At 49.3% G+C, this 17,753-nt stretch overlaps 11 protein-coding genes across 11 annotated transcripts; 6 read left to right on the top strand and 5 right to left on the bottom strand.

The window, feature by feature from the left end:
* Positions 1-1,552: 1,552 nt before the first annotated feature.
* TRV_01032 (uncharacterized protein) lies at positions 1,553-2,807 on the top strand (the record flags this gene model as incomplete). The annotated part of the gene is made up of 3 exons (XM_003024747.1): positions 1,553-1,663; positions 1,722-1,817; positions 1,902-2,807. Coding segments are annotated over 3 exons (1,113 nt in total), but the record flags the coding sequence as incomplete, so codon positions are not given.
* A 711-nt stretch (positions 2,808-3,518) lies between these two features.
* Positions 3,519-4,638, bottom strand: TRV_01033 (uncharacterized protein; the record flags this gene model as incomplete). Its single annotated transcript, XM_003024748.1, has 3 exons — positions 3,519-4,206; positions 4,265-4,314; positions 4,429-4,638. The coding sequence occupies 3 exons, from the start codon at positions 4,636-4,638 to the stop codon at positions 3,519-3,521; spliced, it is 948 nt and encodes a 315-aa protein (XP_003024794.1).
* Positions 4,639-5,212: 574 nt separating this feature from the next.
* On the top strand, positions 5,213-6,181 carry TRV_01034 (SRP receptor beta subunit (Srp102), putative; the record flags this gene model as incomplete). The annotated part of the gene is made up of 2 exons (XM_003024749.1): positions 5,213-5,413; positions 5,477-6,181. The coding sequence occupies 2 exons, from the start codon at positions 5,213-5,215 to the stop codon at positions 6,179-6,181; spliced, it is 906 nt and encodes a 301-aa protein (XP_003024795.1).
* Positions 6,182-6,743: 562 nt separating this feature from the next.
* TRV_01035 (uncharacterized protein) lies at positions 6,744-8,543 on the bottom strand (the record flags this gene model as incomplete). Its single annotated transcript, XM_003024750.1, has 3 exons — positions 6,744-7,337; positions 7,405-8,119; positions 8,287-8,543. 3 exons carry the CDS (start codon positions 8,541-8,543, stop codon positions 6,744-6,746), a joined length of 1,566 nt encoding a protein of 521 aa, XP_003024796.1.
* A 621-nt stretch (positions 8,544-9,164) lies between these two features.
* TRV_01036 (uncharacterized protein) lies at positions 9,165-10,007 on the top strand (the record flags this gene model as incomplete). Its single annotated transcript, XM_003024751.1, has 2 exons — positions 9,165-9,725; positions 9,780-10,007. The coding sequence occupies 2 exons, from the start codon at positions 9,165-9,167 to the stop codon at positions 10,005-10,007; spliced, it is 789 nt and encodes a 262-aa protein (XP_003024797.1).
* A 126-nt stretch (positions 10,008-10,133) lies between these two features.
* Positions 10,134-11,368, bottom strand: TRV_01037 (serine/threonine protein kinase (Ark1), putative; the record flags this gene model as incomplete). The annotated part of the gene is made up of 3 exons (XM_003024752.1): positions 10,134-10,268; positions 10,335-11,225; positions 11,279-11,368. The coding sequence occupies 3 exons, from the start codon at positions 11,366-11,368 to the stop codon at positions 10,134-10,136; spliced, it is 1,116 nt and encodes a 371-aa protein (XP_003024798.1).
* A 418-nt stretch (positions 11,369-11,786) lies between these two features.
* Positions 11,787-12,737, top strand: TRV_01038 (uncharacterized protein; the record flags this gene model as incomplete). The annotated part of the gene is made up of 2 exons (XM_003024753.1): positions 11,787-12,554; positions 12,615-12,737. The coding sequence occupies 2 exons, from the start codon at positions 11,787-11,789 to the stop codon at positions 12,735-12,737; spliced, it is 891 nt and encodes a 296-aa protein (XP_003024799.1).
* A 317-nt stretch (positions 12,738-13,054) lies between these two features.
* On the top strand, positions 13,055-14,641 carry TRV_01039 (uncharacterized protein; the record flags this gene model as incomplete). The annotated part of the gene is made up of 1 exon (XM_003024754.1): positions 13,055-14,641. One exon carries the CDS (start codon positions 13,055-13,057, stop codon positions 14,639-14,641), a length of 1,587 nt encoding a protein of 528 aa, XP_003024800.1.
* Positions 14,642-15,001: 360 nt separating this feature from the next.
* On the top strand, positions 15,002-16,509 carry TRV_01040 (uncharacterized protein; the record flags this gene model as incomplete). The annotated part of the gene is made up of 3 exons (XM_003024755.1): positions 15,002-15,156; positions 15,213-16,230; positions 16,297-16,509. 3 exons carry the CDS (start codon positions 15,002-15,004, stop codon positions 16,507-16,509), a joined length of 1,386 nt encoding a protein of 461 aa, XP_003024801.1.
* A 194-nt stretch (positions 16,510-16,703) lies between these two features.
* On the bottom strand, positions 16,704-17,258 carry TRV_01041 (uncharacterized protein; the record flags this gene model as incomplete). The annotated part of the gene is made up of 1 exon (XM_003024756.1): positions 16,704-17,258. One exon carries the CDS (start codon positions 17,256-17,258, stop codon positions 16,704-16,706), a length of 555 nt encoding a protein of 184 aa, XP_003024802.1.
* Positions 17,259-17,500: 242 nt separating this feature from the next.
* Positions 17,501-17,749, bottom strand: TRV_01042 (uncharacterized protein; the record flags this gene model as incomplete). Its single annotated transcript, XM_003024757.1, has 1 exon — positions 17,501-17,749. A coding segment is annotated over one exon (249 nt), but the record flags the coding sequence as incomplete, so codon positions are not given.
* Positions 17,750-17,753: the final 4 nt, after the last annotated feature.

Here is a 17,753-nt window from a genome sequence, read left to right on the forward strand (position 1 = left end):
TTTTTTTTTTTTTTTGTATTCTAAGTATGTTGTTCTCTTGTGCAAGCGTTGTTACTTGGATGTTGTCATACCCCTGGGGATCTTCAATGATAGTCCACCAGTCAGGCCATCAAACCACGAAGGCTTTAATCTCACCCCTGATCCTGGCCTGCATAAAGTACTTGTTGCATAAGTATATCCCTCATCTCATCTGCAGAACCAGCCGCGGCAAATAAGTGGTGCAAATCGACGTCAGTGTACAACGGTTTGATATATATTATCCATACTCGGTCCTCTCCCACAGCCAGCTCTACCAATACGTACATCAATACCAGACCTTATAAACTGGATACGGGCATCATCCAGCAATCCTCCCCCCCATCCTTTTGCTCCCGTGTCTGTCCATCTCAGGCGGTCAAAGGGCAAACACGATCCTTCGAGTATATCCTTCCAAACGTACCGTGTTTTGGCACAACGGGACTCCACTTGCAGGCACAGAGCAATCTGCTTTGCTCCCCTTGGAGCCTTGGTCTCCGCCCCCCGTCTTGCTCGGTGAGGGTCCGCTCAGCTCAGCAACTCCATGGGGTCGATGGTTTGGGCGGCTCCAAAGCCTGTTAGCCTCAGCAGCGGGAATTTCTTTCTTCCAGCGATGGCCCCGGGAGTGGTGACGATATCAGCATGTGGCGGCAAAACCTAGCACGGCAAGTGCGGTGAGACGCCTGTCTCTGTGTCCCTTCTCCGAGGCCCCCGGCGTACGCATGACGACGGTTTGGTGTAAGTCCAGCGAGCAGGTCAACTGCAGTCGACATCAAGTTTGAACGTCGATGTTTTTCATTTCCACATGCAAAAATAGAAATAAAAAAAAAAAAAAATAGAAAGAAAGAAAAAAGCAAAAAAAGAGCCTTCGGGACCCACATGACTTTGCCCCGCTTACATAAGTGGCGGCAGAACATCTTCCGCCCCAAAAGGGAAACTCGGCGAAGAGATATTTATATAAAGGACATTTCACTCTTGCTTCTCCTTTGCCTCAACAGCGCGGCCAGTCAGGATAGATTTGATATATCAGAAGACGGTGTCGAAGGGGTTTTGACACTCACAGTCAGACGTTTTCTTCTTTTTTTTTTCTCCCCCTTTTTTGTGCTCGCTGAGTAGAGAGACCTATTTATCCCGCATTTCGTCATACCCATGGATATCTCCCAGCTCGTACTGAATTAGACCAGACAATACGGAGTTAAGATGGCGGGTTCAAAGTTGTTAAAGGTGGTGATAAAGCTCGGTAGGTTGACGCTGACCCTATGTCCTGACGTTATGACTAACCGTGTCGACAATAGGGACGAGCTCCATTGTGGATGAAAAGTCCCACGAGCCGATCTTGTCAAACCTGACACTCATCGTCGAAGCGGCGGTGAAGCTGCGAAAAGACGGCCATGATGTTATCATCGTCTCGTCGGGCGCTGTAGGCGTTGGTATGCGACGTATGGACGTTGCCGAGAGACCAAAGCATCTCCCTTCGATTCAGGTATACTCCACATCCTACCGCTGAATGGCCTGCCAATTGACACAATCCCTTTAGGCTTTGGCAGCAGTCGGTCAATGCCAGCTCATGAGTACGTGGGATAGCTTGTTTAGCCACTTGCGCCAGCCCATTGCCCAGATCCTTATCACGCGGAATGATATTGTTGATGTAAGTTTGACCAAACCAAGACAAGAAGGTAAGACAATCGGCTAACAAGTTATTATAGCGGACTCAATATGTAAATGCCCAAAATACACTTGCTCAGCTTCTTAGCATGGGTGTAATCCCAATCGTCAATGAGAATGATACTCTGACTGTATCGGTATGTTCAAACCAGTCACCCATCCGTTTCGTTATCTCTGCATGTTGAGATATCGGTTGCTGACCGGAGGTTTCAATCCAATAGGAAATCAAATTTGGCGACAATGATACGCTTTCTGCTATCACTGCAGCGATGATCGAAGCAGACTACCTCTTCCTTATGACCGATGTAGATGGGCTCTACACCGCCAACCCCCGGACCAATCCCGATGCTCGGGTTATCGACATTGTCCAGGATATCTCAAGTCTTGAAGCCGACGTGTCCTCCGCTGGATCGTCACTTGGTACCGGTGGTATGGGCTCAAAGATAGTGGCGGCAAGACTAGCCACAAGTGCGGGCGTTACCACTGTCATCACCCGTAGTTCCCGTCCCGGAACTATCGAGGAGATTATCGAGCATCATTCGTCCAATGACGCTACTTCATCCGATAGTGCTCTGGGTGTGGAAGAAACAAAGCCCGATCCACCGTTGCACACCTGTTTCCTCCCTTCAGACTCGCCCGTACATTCTCGGTCCTTCTGGCTTCTCCATGGCCTCAAGCCTCACGGAAGCGTTTATATCGACGAAGAGGCATACAACACCATCCGAGACACAGGCTATCTCCTTCCATCCGGCGTAATCGCAGTCGAGGGCAAATTTGGATACATGGAAGCCATCAAGGTGATGGTTGCGCCGCGTCCATCACAGATTGAGTTAAACGATGACTACCCCATGGCCTGCAGTACTCCCAAGGAAGCGAAGGAGGTAGGTAGAGGACTTATCAATTACGGCTATGCCGAGCTTTCCCGGATCAAGGGCTTGAGGAGCACCCAGATCCATTCTGTGCTGGGATACTCTGGCAGTGAGTATGCTGTGTCCAGAGAGAACCTGGCTTTCTTTGAAATGCCGAGTCGATGCATGACCCCAACGAGCCTGTCTTCGCCGGCTCCTGAGACGTATAACGACAAAAATCCCCTTAATGATATCCCTGCTGCTTCTGCCAACCAGTAGTCTGGTAGCTATTGCATGCCAGCACAGTTGTATTGGTTCTGTTCATTTTTCCGTTGCTTCTTATTTTTGTGGTTTTTTCTTTCTTTCTTTCTTTCTTTCTTTTTTTATTCCTGTTTCGTTAAATGGATTTGACTTGGGACTTACGTGAAGGAAGAAAAGGGAGGCAAGAGAAAAGGTGCTGCTGGATTCAATAATACAGAGAACCGGCTAGTTTTGTTTTCTGGGTGCACAATGCTGTATATAGAAGGTGGGAACACAATTGTCATAGAGGTGAAGTTCTAGATGTATTCTCAACAACATCATCATCATATCATTAACAACGGCGGATAGCTCTGGTTGCTCGAGTAGGAACATAAGAGGTGTGAGGGTTGCCGTAGGCATCTAAAGCCAGCTAGTATACCTATAGGCTGGATGTTTAACCATTCCTTATATCCGTATTCAGAAAGGATATTCATGAGGGTTGCGAGAAATGCCAGATGGGCTAGTAAGTGTTCTGTACCACGGACTGTCCCATGTCTACCTCGAAACGCCAATAACCTATGCTTTCATGATTAGGGTGTACATATTGGGGGTATTGCTATTATCGAGCTTATATCATATTACCAAGATTGTGGCTTAATCTTGCCACCGCCTGAGGAACCTTGCCATGTCTTCGTCAACTGGAGCATGCTATAAGACACAAGTTAGTGGTTGCTTCATGAGTTCAGTGATTCAGGGAGTGTAGCTCACTGTGTTTTCATGGGCCTCGGCAGTCAGGGTAACTGAAGCAGAAATGGTAGTCCTAACAGTAGGTGGTGGTAAGAAAGTGGTAGCAACTTTGTATGGGCTGGTGGGAAATTGAGGTGTGGCTGCTTTTTTAACTATTTTCTTCGGTGGTTGCTTTGGTACGGGAGCGTATCTTGTGAGCCCAGTCTGCTCCGGGTAAGGTACAGTTTGGACAATAGTTGGTTCTGCTGCAGGTGGCGGAGCTGCTGCTGGAGGTACGCCTGCTGGAGGTGCAGCAGCGGGGGGAGGTACTCCCGCTGGGGGTGCTCCCGCTGGGGGTGCTCCGGCAGGTGGTGCTGCGGCAGGTGGTGCTCCGGCAGGTGGTTTGCCTCCTGGTGGTACGGGTGCTGCCGGATTGCCTGCTCCTGGCGCTGGCGCTGGGGGGGCACCAGCACCTGGAGCTGGGGGGTTGGCAGCACCGGGTGCTTGAGGGTTAGCTGCGCCAGGGGCTGGGGGTACTGCAGCGCCAGGAGCTGGAACTTGACGTGCTTGGATTCGAGCAGTATCTGATTCGTCCGGTTTAGGGAGCGATCGAAGGCCCTTCTCAACATTGGGCGAGAAGGAGCCAGTCATGCCAGTGAGGGTGAAGCGGTATGAGTACCCTTGCATTCCATTGAGGACAGCTTCAAGGAAGCTGGAAATCAATTAGCATCATACCCGCCATAAACATAACCCAGTTAATCGACACTTACTAGCCATTGGGGTACTCGCTTCCAGCATTCGGGTCGACCTCAGCGGTGGTCTGGACCGGGTTGCTTAAGATGGTCCCCTTAAATAACTGTGCCACGCGTTCCTTCACAACACATTTAGCTATCAATTAACAGCGCTCGAAACGTCCTTCTGTCTCCAATCTTACATGAGTGTTGTCTTCGTTGCCTCCTGCACACAGCCATATACTGTAGTCAGTGCCTAGTAGGAACGAGGTAGCGTTCTCCGGGAACGACCATTCGATATCAAGGGGGGAGGTGGCATCAAGCACTGCCAGCGCCTGTGGAGCTTGGAACTCGACAGCAGAGACGATGCTGAACCATGCAACAAGGGTGAGGAGGGAGAGAAAGGACATCATCCTGGCGCCCCAGAGGGGGGAAGCAGAGCGCTAAGTATTTATAGTCGACGAGGATACGAGGAGTTTCGGCCGATGTGACGATGGTTTCTTTGGTCGTTATTTTGCTGGCTTTCGGTGTTGGGAGAAAACGAAGCAACAGGATAAGAGAGGATAAGAACGGCTGAGTAAGAGATGAGTAAGATGACTTAGTCATATAACTATTATGTAAAGGTGACATAAGCAGTAATAATCCACGTGATATGGCTTCCGCCCAGATCGCCCGGCGGTTTGTTTGGGATGCAGCATTTAAAGAGCCGAAGGTGCAGAGTGTGAGGCCTTCGACCGACATTAACGGAACCCCTGCCGCCTCTCTAACTGCTGACGCGCTTCCGGCCTCTTACTTGCTCATGGTAAACCCTTGCCGATAGACTCATTGGTTATACTCAGCAGAAGGTGGTGTGGTCCGGGTAAAGACTGTTAACAGCCTTTTGTGGCACACCAGCTAGTTAAGGGAACCGAACTGCTCTATAAAAAGGCGCACAAGTTGTGATTTCCAGAAGACCGTCGCAGGACAGCAGACAATAGAAACGCCACGATGCAATGGAACTCCGCGAGTGAGATCGCGACCTACCTGCTCTCAGCGAATCCAGTTGCTATTGTGGCCGCTTGTCTGGTGGCATTCTTGCTTCCTCTGGCCTTACACGTCTTCCTTTACCGTACAGCTCCCACGAGCAAGTCTGACCAGTTCATTTTACTGGGCTCTAGCGGGTCAGGAAAGACAGCTCTCTGTGCTAAAGTTAGCTATAGTATTATTCTTCCCTCGTTGCTCGGCCATTTTTCACTAACAGGTTATTTGTAGCTCGAAAAAGGTACTTCCTCAAACCTCGAGCCTCGACCAACCCATACTTCCCAGGTCTCCTCTACGTTTCCGGTAGCACTTCATCCGGCTGTTAGAAAAGGCTCAGACAAATACCGTTATGTCAATGACCCGACATTGGCACAGGCTGCCAAACAGCGGGTGACTTTCTCTCTCAGAGACACTCCGGGGCATGGGAAGCTTCGCGACCTTGAAGTTATTGCCCAGTTGCTAGATCCTTCAAAGCAGAAACAGTCCAAGACCAAAGTTCGCGGCGTGATTTTCATGATCGACGCTAGTACTTTGATGGACGCAGGCCAACTAGCCGATATTGCAAGATACCTCTATGACGTTCTGATAATACTCCATCGTTTCTCAGCATCCACTCGGGCACGCAGCACCCCCGTCTTAGTAGCAGCCAACAAGCAGGATCTATTTGCTGCTATTCCGCCGGCTATGGTGAAGGAGAAGCTAGAAGCCGAAATCGAAGCAGTCCGAGAGACGAGACGTAAGGGTGTGATCAATCCTGATGCGGAAGGTGATGATGAGGCCGATGCTTTTGGCAGTCAACCTTTTACTTTCCAGCTTCTGGAAGAGGAATCTGGTGTCAAGGTTGATTTCCTAGGAGGAAGCGTCACGACGGATTACAGAGACGATGCCACGTCTGGCCTTCGGTCCTGGGAAGAATGGATGGGTCAATGTCTATGAACGATTATGAAGACCTTAAAAGCATCAACTTGACTGAACCAAACATCATTTTTAAAAACAAGGCCATTTGAGGAGATTTCGTCCTCGCTCTCAAAACCTTCCTCAAAACCTTCCTCTCAACCTATCCTCCCGGTACACAACCGCCATAGTAATTGGCAGCGTGCCCATAATGCATTACTCCCGCCATTAAACATGCGTGTCTTGTTGCCGCTCTATAACCACTTCGACCTCTCTTTCTCGTCTGAAAGATTTATTTGGAATTTACAACTTATAAAGCAGCCGTCAACAAAAACACTCGATGTATTACTATGGTATTATCCCATCCGTGTATACGGTTTAAATGTTGAAAAAGGGAGAGAGATCTAAATACAAACACCCAATCAGAAACAATGCAGCAGTCGTTGAAACATCTAACCTGTAAGGCATGCCTGTTGAAGAACTATGGAACGGAAGGGGGAAAAAGACATGTCGTGACAACGTTGACCCAAACTCACTCCACCGCCAGATTGTGTGAAACGAGAACAGTCGGAAGAAAACTAGCAGGCGATGAAGCTAGAAATATCTAGCTTAGCTTGTTCTGCTGCAGGAGCCAAGTCAGAAGGTCGACCTTGGTTGCGACAGCGAGTGGTTTCATGTGGCCAGATTCGTCCTTTTCGGTCACAACGGCAGCGCTATTCCATTCAAAGAAACGGTTGAGGACGCTCAGGGGAGTATCCATGGTGATTTCGACGAATTCTTTGCGTTTGCCAATGTCGTCGTCAGTGGCCTTGGGAGATTTGGCCAGATTTCGAGGGTCAGTAATGATCTCGGAGATCTTAGAGAAGTCAAACATGACATCTGAGACGGGGGTGTTGCCGGTAGCCCGGCCGCGTGAAATCCAGCTGAGGGTGTTTCCGAGAGTTATAAGACCGACTAGCTTTCGGCTTTGAGCCGCCAGGACTGGGAGCTGATCAAAGCCCTTATCTCTCATGGTCTCGATGGCAGTGGAACAGGGTGAGTTAGCAGACACAGTGGTGACAGGCTTGAGACGAAGAGCCTTAACCTTAGCGCCACCGAACTGGTCCGTTGATCCCTGGGGAGGTAGTTGTGGTGATTGTGGCACTTCTGCAGTGGCAGGCAGCAGGTCGTTGGCTGCGAGCCAGTCATCGTCAGCAAACTATGGAGGAGAAGGAAAAGGTTAGTATCCAGAATCATTAGTATAATGGTACAGAAACTGGACATACCTTGGTCAAGTAGCTTCGGATGCTATCAGGCAGAACAACGACAACAACATCATCCTTGCCAATCTGGCCATCCCTTGCTGCTTGAGCTAGACCATCAATAGCACTTCCACTGCTACCGCCAACAAGTAAGCCTTCCTCAGCAATGAGCTGTCGAGCGTACTTGAATGACTCTCTGTCTCCAGTCTTGTACCACTTGTCAACAATTTCCCGGTCAAGGACATCGGGAATAAAGTCATATCCAATACCCTCAACCTTATATGGCTCATTGAGGTGTTCCTGGTTTAGGGGCTCAGGAACAGCAAGAATAGATCCATGGGGGTCAGTTGCAATAACCTTGACGGAAGAATTGTGCTTCTTCAGGCCACGGGCAATACCTGTGATTGTGCCACCGGTACCAGCGCCAGCAATCACTACATTGACCTTACCCTCCGTCTGAGTCCAAATCTCTTCTGCGGTTCCAAACTCATGTGCAAGAGGGTTATTCTCGTTGCCGTACTGATCCAGGATGTGCGCATTAGGCAACTCCTTCTCCAGACGCTTGGCTACTCCGATATGGGATTCAGGAGAGTCGAAGGCAGCCTCATTAGGGGTACGGATGATGGTGGCATTCAGGGCACGAAGTACAGCAACTTTCTCTGCGGACATCTTCTCGGGCAAAGTAATGATTGCTTTGTATCCTAAAAGGGGAAATGTATCATCAGCAAGGGTGTTCATGCTGTAAGGGCAAGGATTGAGGCCAAACCTTTGACAGCTGCAACAAGGGCCAATCCGATTCCCCTAAATATCACCGACCGTTAGATCACAACTCAAAAGCAAGCCAGGCAAGGTTCTGCCATTTGCGCATCCTGCATGGTTCTCTGTATAATAGGGTACGTTACATACGTGTTGCCACTGGTCGGTTCAATCAATGTGTCGCCTGGCTTTATCCTTCCTGAGCGCTCAGCCTCCTCGATCATGCGCAGGGCAATGCGGTCCTTGACACTGCCGCCAGCATTGAAAAATTCCAGCTTCGCATAAACTGTTGCCTCTATACCCAGGCTCTTAGGGAGCTTGTTGAGTCGAACAAGAGGGGTGTTGCCGATCTGTTCGGTGACGGTCTCCATCACCGAAGGAGGGGTTCTCTTCTGAGACTGCGCCATGGCTGCTGACAGTCGTAGTCTGAATAGGTCGCAAGAGTATCAAGCAGTCAAAAATCCGCTATCTTCTAACAGAGATGTGATTTCAGACTCCGGGAATAGTTCTGCGCGATGAAAATATTGTTGGTACCTTTGGAGGATAAAACAGATGTTTGCCTCTTCTCTGATGGGACCAAAGGAACCAGCCGAAAGTAGCCGGGTTAAACTTTACAAGAACTTTTCTTCGAGCAAGAAGATATTTATGGACTTTAAGACACGTTCTCTTCCTCTGGCCCGTTAACACTAGTGTGCTGGCCCTCCCATGCCCTTTGCTTAGTATAAAAAAGGCCAGGATGAGGAGAGGCGTTTCGAGATTCTCTCCTGCCTTTGATTCAGCCTTTGCTGAAAAAGGGCGAAAAAGGACAAACATCCGACCAATAAGAGGCAAGAAAATAAAATGCCGGGGCCAAAAAACTCCGAAGCCAAAAGTTCCGCTCTCAGCCAATCAGGGAGAACAAAGGAATATAATTAATCCGTTTCATTATGTAATCCATCATTCTGCAGGTGAACGGGAGCTTTTTTGGGAGGTCGCAAAGAAGCAGAGAAGGAAGATTCAGAGAAGAAGAGAAGCAGTAGCCGGAGACCATGGCAGAATCACAGACGACGGGCAGCGATGCCTCAGATAAGGGACAGAAGCCCACTGGGTTCAAACCTGGGGACGATATCCTTACTCACTTCCGCAACATCTACGCCGGGGTTACAGGCAAGATGACACCCGAGGGTGTTGAGCAGTTCAGACTCGCGAGAGACCTTCGCAATGAAGAGTCAGACTGCAGGCGGTGCGAATCACAGAGAGATTATCTGCTGAATTATAGTATGAGTCCATATACGCCTTCGTCGCCGGTCTTACTTGATCTATTACTGATATGGTTCATTTACCTTATAGGCCCGGTTATACGATTCCTTCAAGATAACATCAGACAACTTGGAGGCGACATATCATCGAAGAATATATATTGCCGGAGATGTACAGCTCGGCAAGGTGGAGGGTTTGATCCAGAGTACGGAATTCAGATATGCGCGAATGCCATGAACAGCCAAAGCCAGCTTGAGGATACCTTGGCTCACGAGATGGTACATGCCTACGACCATTTGCGGTTCAAGCTCGACTGGACAAACAACTTGAGGCATGCAGCTTGTGCGGAGGTATGCCGCTTCCTAAGAGCCGGGAATGTCAATTGATGGCTAACATCTTACTAGATACGAGCCAGTTCCTTGAGCGGAGAGTGTAGATGGGCGAACGAGTTCTTTGGAAGATTTGAATTTAAGTTGGCTAACCACCACCAAGAGTGTGTGAGACGAAGAGCCGTCATGTCCGTACAGGCGAGACCGGCATGCAAAAGCAAGGAACAAGCTTTGAGAGTGGTAGATGAAGTATGGGAAAGCTGCTTCCGAGATACACGACCATTTGACGAAATATACCGATAACACCAGATATTATGGGAACGCAAAAAAGAAAGAAAATCAAATGTACAGGCAAACAGGAACGCTCAAACAATGACGCTGTAACAATAGATAGACTTTGAAAATACCCCCTCCTTAATTCTGCTTCATTTATTTCGATTTGCTCTTACTGGCGGCAGCCTCTCTCTGCGCCACTCTCTCGCCTTTGACACAGTACTTCAAGATCCATGGATGTCGTTGAACTTCATCCAGCGGGATTCGGCTGGCGGGGTCAAGAACGAGAAGCTAATGAAGAAAATGTTAGCGATACTATATCGGTGCTGGACGTATCCATACAGTTAGGGGACTTACCTTTTTGATAAGGTCTCGGGCTTCTGGGCTCACGAAAGATGGGATGGTCATCTCTCCCCGTACAATCCTCCTGTGTGTCATGACTGGGGAGTCTTCAAAGGGAGCTTCACCAACGAGGAACTCATATATAAGGACACCCAAACTCCACAGGTCGACCTTCTCATCATACCACTTATCACCGTTGCCTGGCTTGAGCATCTCTGGAGGGAGATAGTCGAGAGTACCACACATCGTCTGTCTTCGGTTGTTGGGGGCATGCACACTCCAACCGAAATCACTAATCTTGATCTCTCCGTGGATGCCAACAAGGATATTCTCTGGCTTGATGTCACGGTGCATGACATGCTTCTTGTGCAAGTACTTCAGCGCAGCTGCCATCTGGGCAATGTACTGGGCTGCTTTCCATTCAGGGAAGCGGTTTTCCTTTCGAAGGTGTTTGTATAGTTCGCCCTTACCGGCGAATTCAAGGATCAGGAATACTCGCTTGCTGTCATGGAAATGGCCATATAATCTCAGGATGTTGGGGTGTCTTAGGTTGCTTTGGATCTCAATCTCACGTCTAAGCTGCTTCTCAACATGTCCGTGGACAAGCTCGCTCTTGTGCAGTACTTTCAATGCACATACGAAGCCGGTTGACCTCTCACGGGCAAGATATACTCGTCCAAACTTTCCTTTGCCGAGTGGTTTGCCAATCTCGAACATGCCGAGGTGGAATTTCTTAGGGTTCCCAGCCGAGTCATTCATGCGCAATGTATTAGAAGATTCTTCTTCTAGAGGGCTTCTATGTGATTTGGACTCGTTATTGTTTTGCAGCGCTAGCTTCAAGAGGTTCGGCCTGTTGGAGGTGGGATTCCCATGAGCTGGAGCTGGGCCGCATTTTGATGGCACTCCCTATGACTTATTAGCTCTCTGTGGCCTTGCGATGTTATTGAGACCGGCTATACCTTTGCCTTGATATGATGGCTAGCTGGCGGTTCGTTTTCATCGTTCACATCCAACCGCTCAAAGCGAGCTTCCAGGGCCTTCGTAGACATCTTGGGCAGGAAGGGCAGTAGTGTAGATAGGCCGAGCAATCGAGAGCCGTTACAACCAGTATACAATCCAAAATATGAGGGGGAAGGCAAGGAACAAGAGAGAAGAGAGTTGTTTTCTGCTGTTGAAGAGTAGAAACTCCTTCAAGTTGCTCGTGGTTTTCTATTTACAACAACCGCAGGCGTCGGCGTTGCCACAGCAACCATCGGCCCGTTTACATCCGGCTTACCTAAGCTTTCCACCAAATGTCCACGTGATATAGTCCAATTGAAACCAAGCAAAAGGTAGGAATGACTTGGACCACAAATACAACAAGTCGCTCTTGTTTACCTATTTTCCCTTCTAGGTCTCTCTTGTCATTGCAGTTAAAAGGTCCAAGATTAATATTAAACCGTCATCCGGAATATTAGACTGGCTACCATGGCTGCCTCGAATGGAACACAGTCGAGTTTCCCCTCGCCAGAAGCCACACCACCAAGCTCGATAACAAGGAAGGGCTTCAGGATAACCACCAAGAAACTGCCAATTCTTAAAGCTGGCCCAATTGATGAGATGACGAATAAGCTGGGGATTGCGCCTCCTGAGATGATATTTGGAGATAACTTAGTCTCAATTGAGCATATACCATCAGGGTGGGGTATCAATTTCAATGCTTTTGATGCTCTGGACCGTGTGGACAAAACAGGAGCCTCTATGCTCAAAGTATCATACTCAGGCGAGTGGCAGAAAAGCAGGTGTGCAATATCTGGAAGTAGTTGTTTATATGCATGTTATTTTAGCACTAATACCTGGAATAGAGAATCAGCGCATGAGGGTATAAAGGAGGTGGTGAAGCCTTTTGACTGGTCATATACCACGGACTATAAGGGAACAGTCACTCCTAAAGGTCATGAATTTGAGCAAACATCCACTCCTCTCCCAATAGAGAGACTTAAGCAACCAGATCCAATTTTGTTCTACGACGAGATCATGCTCTATGAGGATGAGTTAGCGGATAACGGAATCACTATGCTATCATGCAAGATTCGTGTTATGCCGACATGCCTTCTTCTGCTTACTAGAATGTTCATGCGATTAGATAATGTTCTTTTCCGGTTACGAGACACCCGCGTGTTCGTGGACTTTGACACGGGTGAGGTAATGCGGGAGTATCTTGCAAAGGAGGAAGGATATGATAAAGTCAAAGAAGTAAGATTCACCCTTCTTATAGATGCCGCGAGAGAAATGTCATACTAAACATGTGTATAGATGATCGGAGGCTCACGCAAGGACGTCCCAGCGATGATGAGGGACCCAAACCATATCGCACAGATATTACCAGTTGTAGACAGCAGTTTAGAGCGGGTGGTTCTACCTCCTCAGGCAACGTAAGCGGGGCAAAATATAACCCTGCTAGCTTGAATTTGTATCATCCTTTAATATCTGTACTTGACATTTCTCCGTGGTGTAAATATGCATTCCATGTTCTATGCATTCTTGCTGATATGAAAGAGCTTATCTGCACTTCCGGCGCTAAACTCTTTTGGACCAAACCAAAACAAGCGGCGCGTCAACTTCGACAATTTGACCTCAATCATCGCGTTTAACGGCTCATAAAGCAACAGAATACCCTGAAGTCCTCCGTTTAGCTTGTATAGAAGTCAGGGATAGACTGACTGTAGCTATAAAAGCTACGATAATTTACAAAAATGCCTCGTCCGGCGGCGAAACGAGCCCGAGCCACACGCAGCAATCAACCTCCTGCACAAACGACCAAAGCAACGACGAGGGGAAGACCCAAGCAAAAGATCTCTGGAGGACAGTCCGAAGAGTGTACCACAAGCACAAAGTCAGCGCCGAAATCTAGAGTCACCTCTAGGAAAGATACTAATAGTTCGGACCTGGAGGGGCGAAGCGATGAACTACAAGATGAGAGCTTGGGGTTGGTGCAGAGAGAGCGGGAACGGGACTCATTTGGTAGCCAAACTCCCGTCAGAGACCGCCAGCAGGAAAATGCTCCTTTATCTGGTGGCGTTGGTATGGGGACGTCGTTGAGATTGCAAGGATTCCCGGGTAGCGCGAGAAGGGATATGAATCCACGGGGGCACACGCCTGCCTTCGAGAGCTCAATATTAAGCGCATTCCGACCGCGTCCAAGGCAGCCGAGTATATTACAACTTGTGGGGGATGACTCCTTGGACCTTGGATCATCCGAATTTGGCTCTGATGACCTGTTAGGCAGCTTTGACCCTGAGGACGTGTCTACACCGCTTCCAGCAAAGAGGAGAAAGTCACTAAACCAGGCTGATATCACTCCCACAGTTACCAAGAAGACACCAAAATTACCACAGGTGTTTGTTGAAGTCCCCATACGGCATGATCTTGTCTCAGATAAGAGAATATCGGATGAGCCGCCTGCTCTTGTGCAAACTTTGGGTGAACAACACGCTGATGAAGCGCCAGAAGAGCCAGAGGATATCGACGATCCTCAAGAGCAGGAACCTGCCCTCGATGAAGTTCAGTCCGAGATACCTGTGGCTGTAGATGAGGATGGCAAGGACGATGATTGTTCATCTGTTGGATCTGTGGACTCTCTACCCCCCATGAATTTCGCCATAGAAACACCACCACAACGCAGGCGGCAGACAACCACTCTGGCACCGCCAGAAAGTAGTGTAGGATCTATTACACCTCCTGCTTCGACTCCAGAGAGTTCTGCAAACCAGAAACCAAGCCCTCCGCCTTCGAAGCCTACCCATTTGTCTACGACCTCGCTGCAAGATGCCTTACTTCCACGACGGCGTCAACGAGGTAAAGGCCAACCTAATAAGAGGAGCAAGCGTTCTCGTGCTGGAGGTAAGGACTATGTGCTCTCAGCTTCAGGTTCAGAGGATGAGCTCAACTATACCGGAGGGCAACAAGACGACACATCCGCAGGCCGGCAGAGGAACACAAAGCGATCACAGCAGAACCAAGCCCGATTCAAGCTACGAGAAAAGCCTCAGAATACATCGCAGCCCAAGAGAGGACGCGGTAAAGCTGCTACGGTATCTTCTCAACCAAGGAAGAGTTCAACGCCGAAGAAGACCTATTCCCGCCTCAGTACGACGGGCGGCGATGCAGACTGGGATAAGGAGAACCAGCTCGACGAGGAGGCTGGGACATCACCAGAGCGAGAGATAGTAGCTCCTGTTATGAGCGAGGAGTTGCTGCTCCAGAAGAAGAAGTTTGCTGAGATCGATGAATGGTCCATCGACTTTGAAGAGGTCCTTGACGACGACGGCGAGGCGTACTAGAAAACCAGCCGCCGCCTAACTAGCTAACCACAGCAGTTCTCAACATTGACGCTCATGCATCCCCTCGACTGCCATCATCCTCATCTCATCACCGTCTCACGCCCTTCGTCCCGTCCAACTCTTCACTTCGCCCTCTCGTTGATATCCAACAAACATCCGCTGTTATGTAATCGAACCCGCCGGTAGCCATCTTTAGCCCCGCGTTTTCTCCCAGCATCAATACGACCGAAATGAAGAAAGACGGGAAAGACGAGGCAAGACAATAACCCATCAACGACTTCACCCGTTGCTGTCTTCTGCCCATCTTGTCCACGCATCGTCCAATCTTTCCTTGCCCTATATCAGCCGTATTCAGCCATCATGGATATCAACGTCGACAAATACCCAGCCAAGAGTCACGCGAGACGCGTTGCTGAGAAGCTCAAAGCCGCGGGGCACGGCTCTACCGGCATCATCTTCGTCGAAGGCCAAAAGGAGCATATTATCGATGACAGCGACGAGCCGTTTCACTTCCGGTGAGCCGTGGGAATACATTCGACTAGGCGAAATAAGCTAATGAAGGATGTTATAGTCAACGCCGAAACTTCCTCTACCTGTCCGGCTGTCTTGAGGCCGAGTGCTCTGTTGCATACAACATTGAGAAAGATGAGCTTACATTGTTCATTCCACCAGTCGACCCAGCCTCGGTTATGTGGTCCGGCCTCCCTCTCGAACCCGCCAAAGCCTTGAAGCAATTCGATGTTGATGCCGTGCTCCTCACAACTGAGATAAACAACTATCTCGCGAAGTGCGGAGGCGAGAAGGTCTTCACAATTGCAGATAGGGTTTGTCCAGAGGTTTCATTCTCATCCTTCAAGCAGAACGATACCGATGCTTTGAAGATTGCCATCGAGTCCTGCCGTGTGGTGAAGGACGAGTACGAAATTGGTCTTCTCCGACGTGCCAATGAGGTCTCCAGCCAAGCTCACATTGAAGTGATGAAAGCCGCAACCAAGTCGAAGAACGAGAGAGAGTTCTATGCTACTCTCAACTACGTCTGCATGTCTAATGGCTGTTCCGACCAGTCTTACCATCCAATTCTTGCATGTGGCCCCAATGCTGCCACTCTCCACTACACCAAGAACAACGGTGACCTAACTAACCCGGCTACCGGGATTAAGGACCAGCTCGTACTTATCGATGCTGGATGCCAGTACAAGGCGTACTGCGCAGACATCACCCGTGCTTTCCCCTTGTCCGGCAAATTCACCACGGAGGGCCGCCAGATCTATGATATCGCCTTGGAGATGCAGAAAGTCGCATTTAGCATGATCAAACCTAATGTTTTGTTCGATGACATGCATGCTGCGGTCCACCGGGTTGCCATCAAGGGACTGCTCAAGATTGGCATTCTCACTGGCTCTGAGGATGAGATTTTCGAGAAGGGAATCAGCACCGCCTTTTTCCCTCATGGTCTAGGCCACCATCTCGGCATGGACACTCACGATGTTGGAGGAAACCCTAACCCGGCTGACCCGAATCGCATGTTCAAGTATTTGCGTCTGCGAGGCACTGTTCCAGAGGGATCCGTCATTACCATTGAGCCCGGTGTAAGTGTTGAATCGAGTAGTTGCTCCGTCAAATGTTTCACATACATTTACTAACCCTTGCTCTAGGTCTACTTCTGCCGTTACATCATTGAGCCATTCCTTACTAACCCCGAAACCAGCAAGTACATCAACACCGAAGTTCTAGACAAGTACTGGGCTGTTGGAGGTGTGCGTATCGAGGACAACGTTGTCGTTCGCGCCAATGGCTTCGAGAACCTGACCACGGTGCCAAAGGAGCCCGAGGAAGTCGAGCGCATTGTCCAAGAGGGTGCTAAATAATTACGTTTATTCAAGACACCGAGTGGTCGAACACGCAGGAGAATGTACATATTTATGATCTACCCAGTTGATTTGCTGCCAAAAAAAAAAATCCGACCACAGCCCTGTTTATTGATATTACATAGTAGGAATAAAGGCCACTTTGCCCACCTCAAATAGTAACAATAAGAAAAGCAACTACTTGTACAACCAGCCTAGAAAGCTCTAGACCTCTTTCTCGCGGGGCCCTTGAATGCCGGGCTACTGGTGTTATCACGCTCCCTGGCCCTCTTCTCCTTCATGTCCAACACCCGATTAAGCAAATCGAAACTGAACTGGGGGTGCTCAAGACACAATGCCTTGAACTGCTCCTCGGCATCATGACGCAGCACATCACTCATCTTAGCCCAGAAGCGAGCAACCGGTCCTCTGATAGCAGTATCCTCTGGCGTGGTATGGCTATACACGTATCTCGCATACTCGATCTCGCCCGTAGCACTACTCTCGATGCTACCAATCTTGTTCTGAGCAAGCAGCTTGAGTTTGTCGTTTCCGAGCTTTTCGGCCAGGCTGTAGATTCGAGCATGTTTAAGGAGCTGCTCGCCGCTTGCATCGACCTTGGGGATCGCTGGGTCCTGTTCAAGGTCTTTTCCCGACGGGAGGAGACGGGGAAAGTATTCTCCTGTATATTGAAATTGGAGGAAACAAGCTACTGTGTCTGTCAACTCGCCTTCAAGGTGGATGCGCCGCTGCACATGGTCTGTTAGCATGGTATTCACGTCGCAGCAACTGGTTTTTTAATCAAAAGGTCTGTTGGCGAGGAGAGAGTACACTGACCTCGCCTGTCTGCTCGCACTGGGCGAGTTTCTCTGCGAAGAAAGGGCTCGATTCGAGGACAGCCTGGTGCGCTGTGAGTATTGTTTGCTCTCCGTCTTTACCCAGCACCAATTGCACTATGGGCGATGTAAGATAGCTAGCCTGGTATTAGCCGGTATTCCATTGTGCTGGCCAGCTAAATGCTATATGCTGTGGAGCGGAGCTGTGCATACTTGAGGAAAACCGCCTGCTGGCTGTGGACTTCGGGTTCGGCTGGCGGCTGTGTTTCCTGGTCCCCTGACTCTTTATCCTTCTCTTCCTCCTTGGTCGTTTCTGCTGAAGGGTCTTCTTCTGCTGCTGGGGCTGTTGATTCCTCCATCTCGACGTCTCCTGGGAGCTCGATTTGTACCTGGGGCATTGAGTCCGCCATGGCCGTAGTGAAGGTCTAG

This window comes from Trichophyton verrucosum (genome assembly GCF_000151505.1).
Source record: "Trichophyton verrucosum HKI 0517 chromosome Unknown contig00095_1.f1.exp, whole genome shotgun sequence".
NCBI classification, from domain to species: domain Eukaryota; kingdom Fungi; phylum Ascomycota; class Eurotiomycetes; order Onygenales; family Arthrodermataceae; genus Trichophyton; species Trichophyton verrucosum.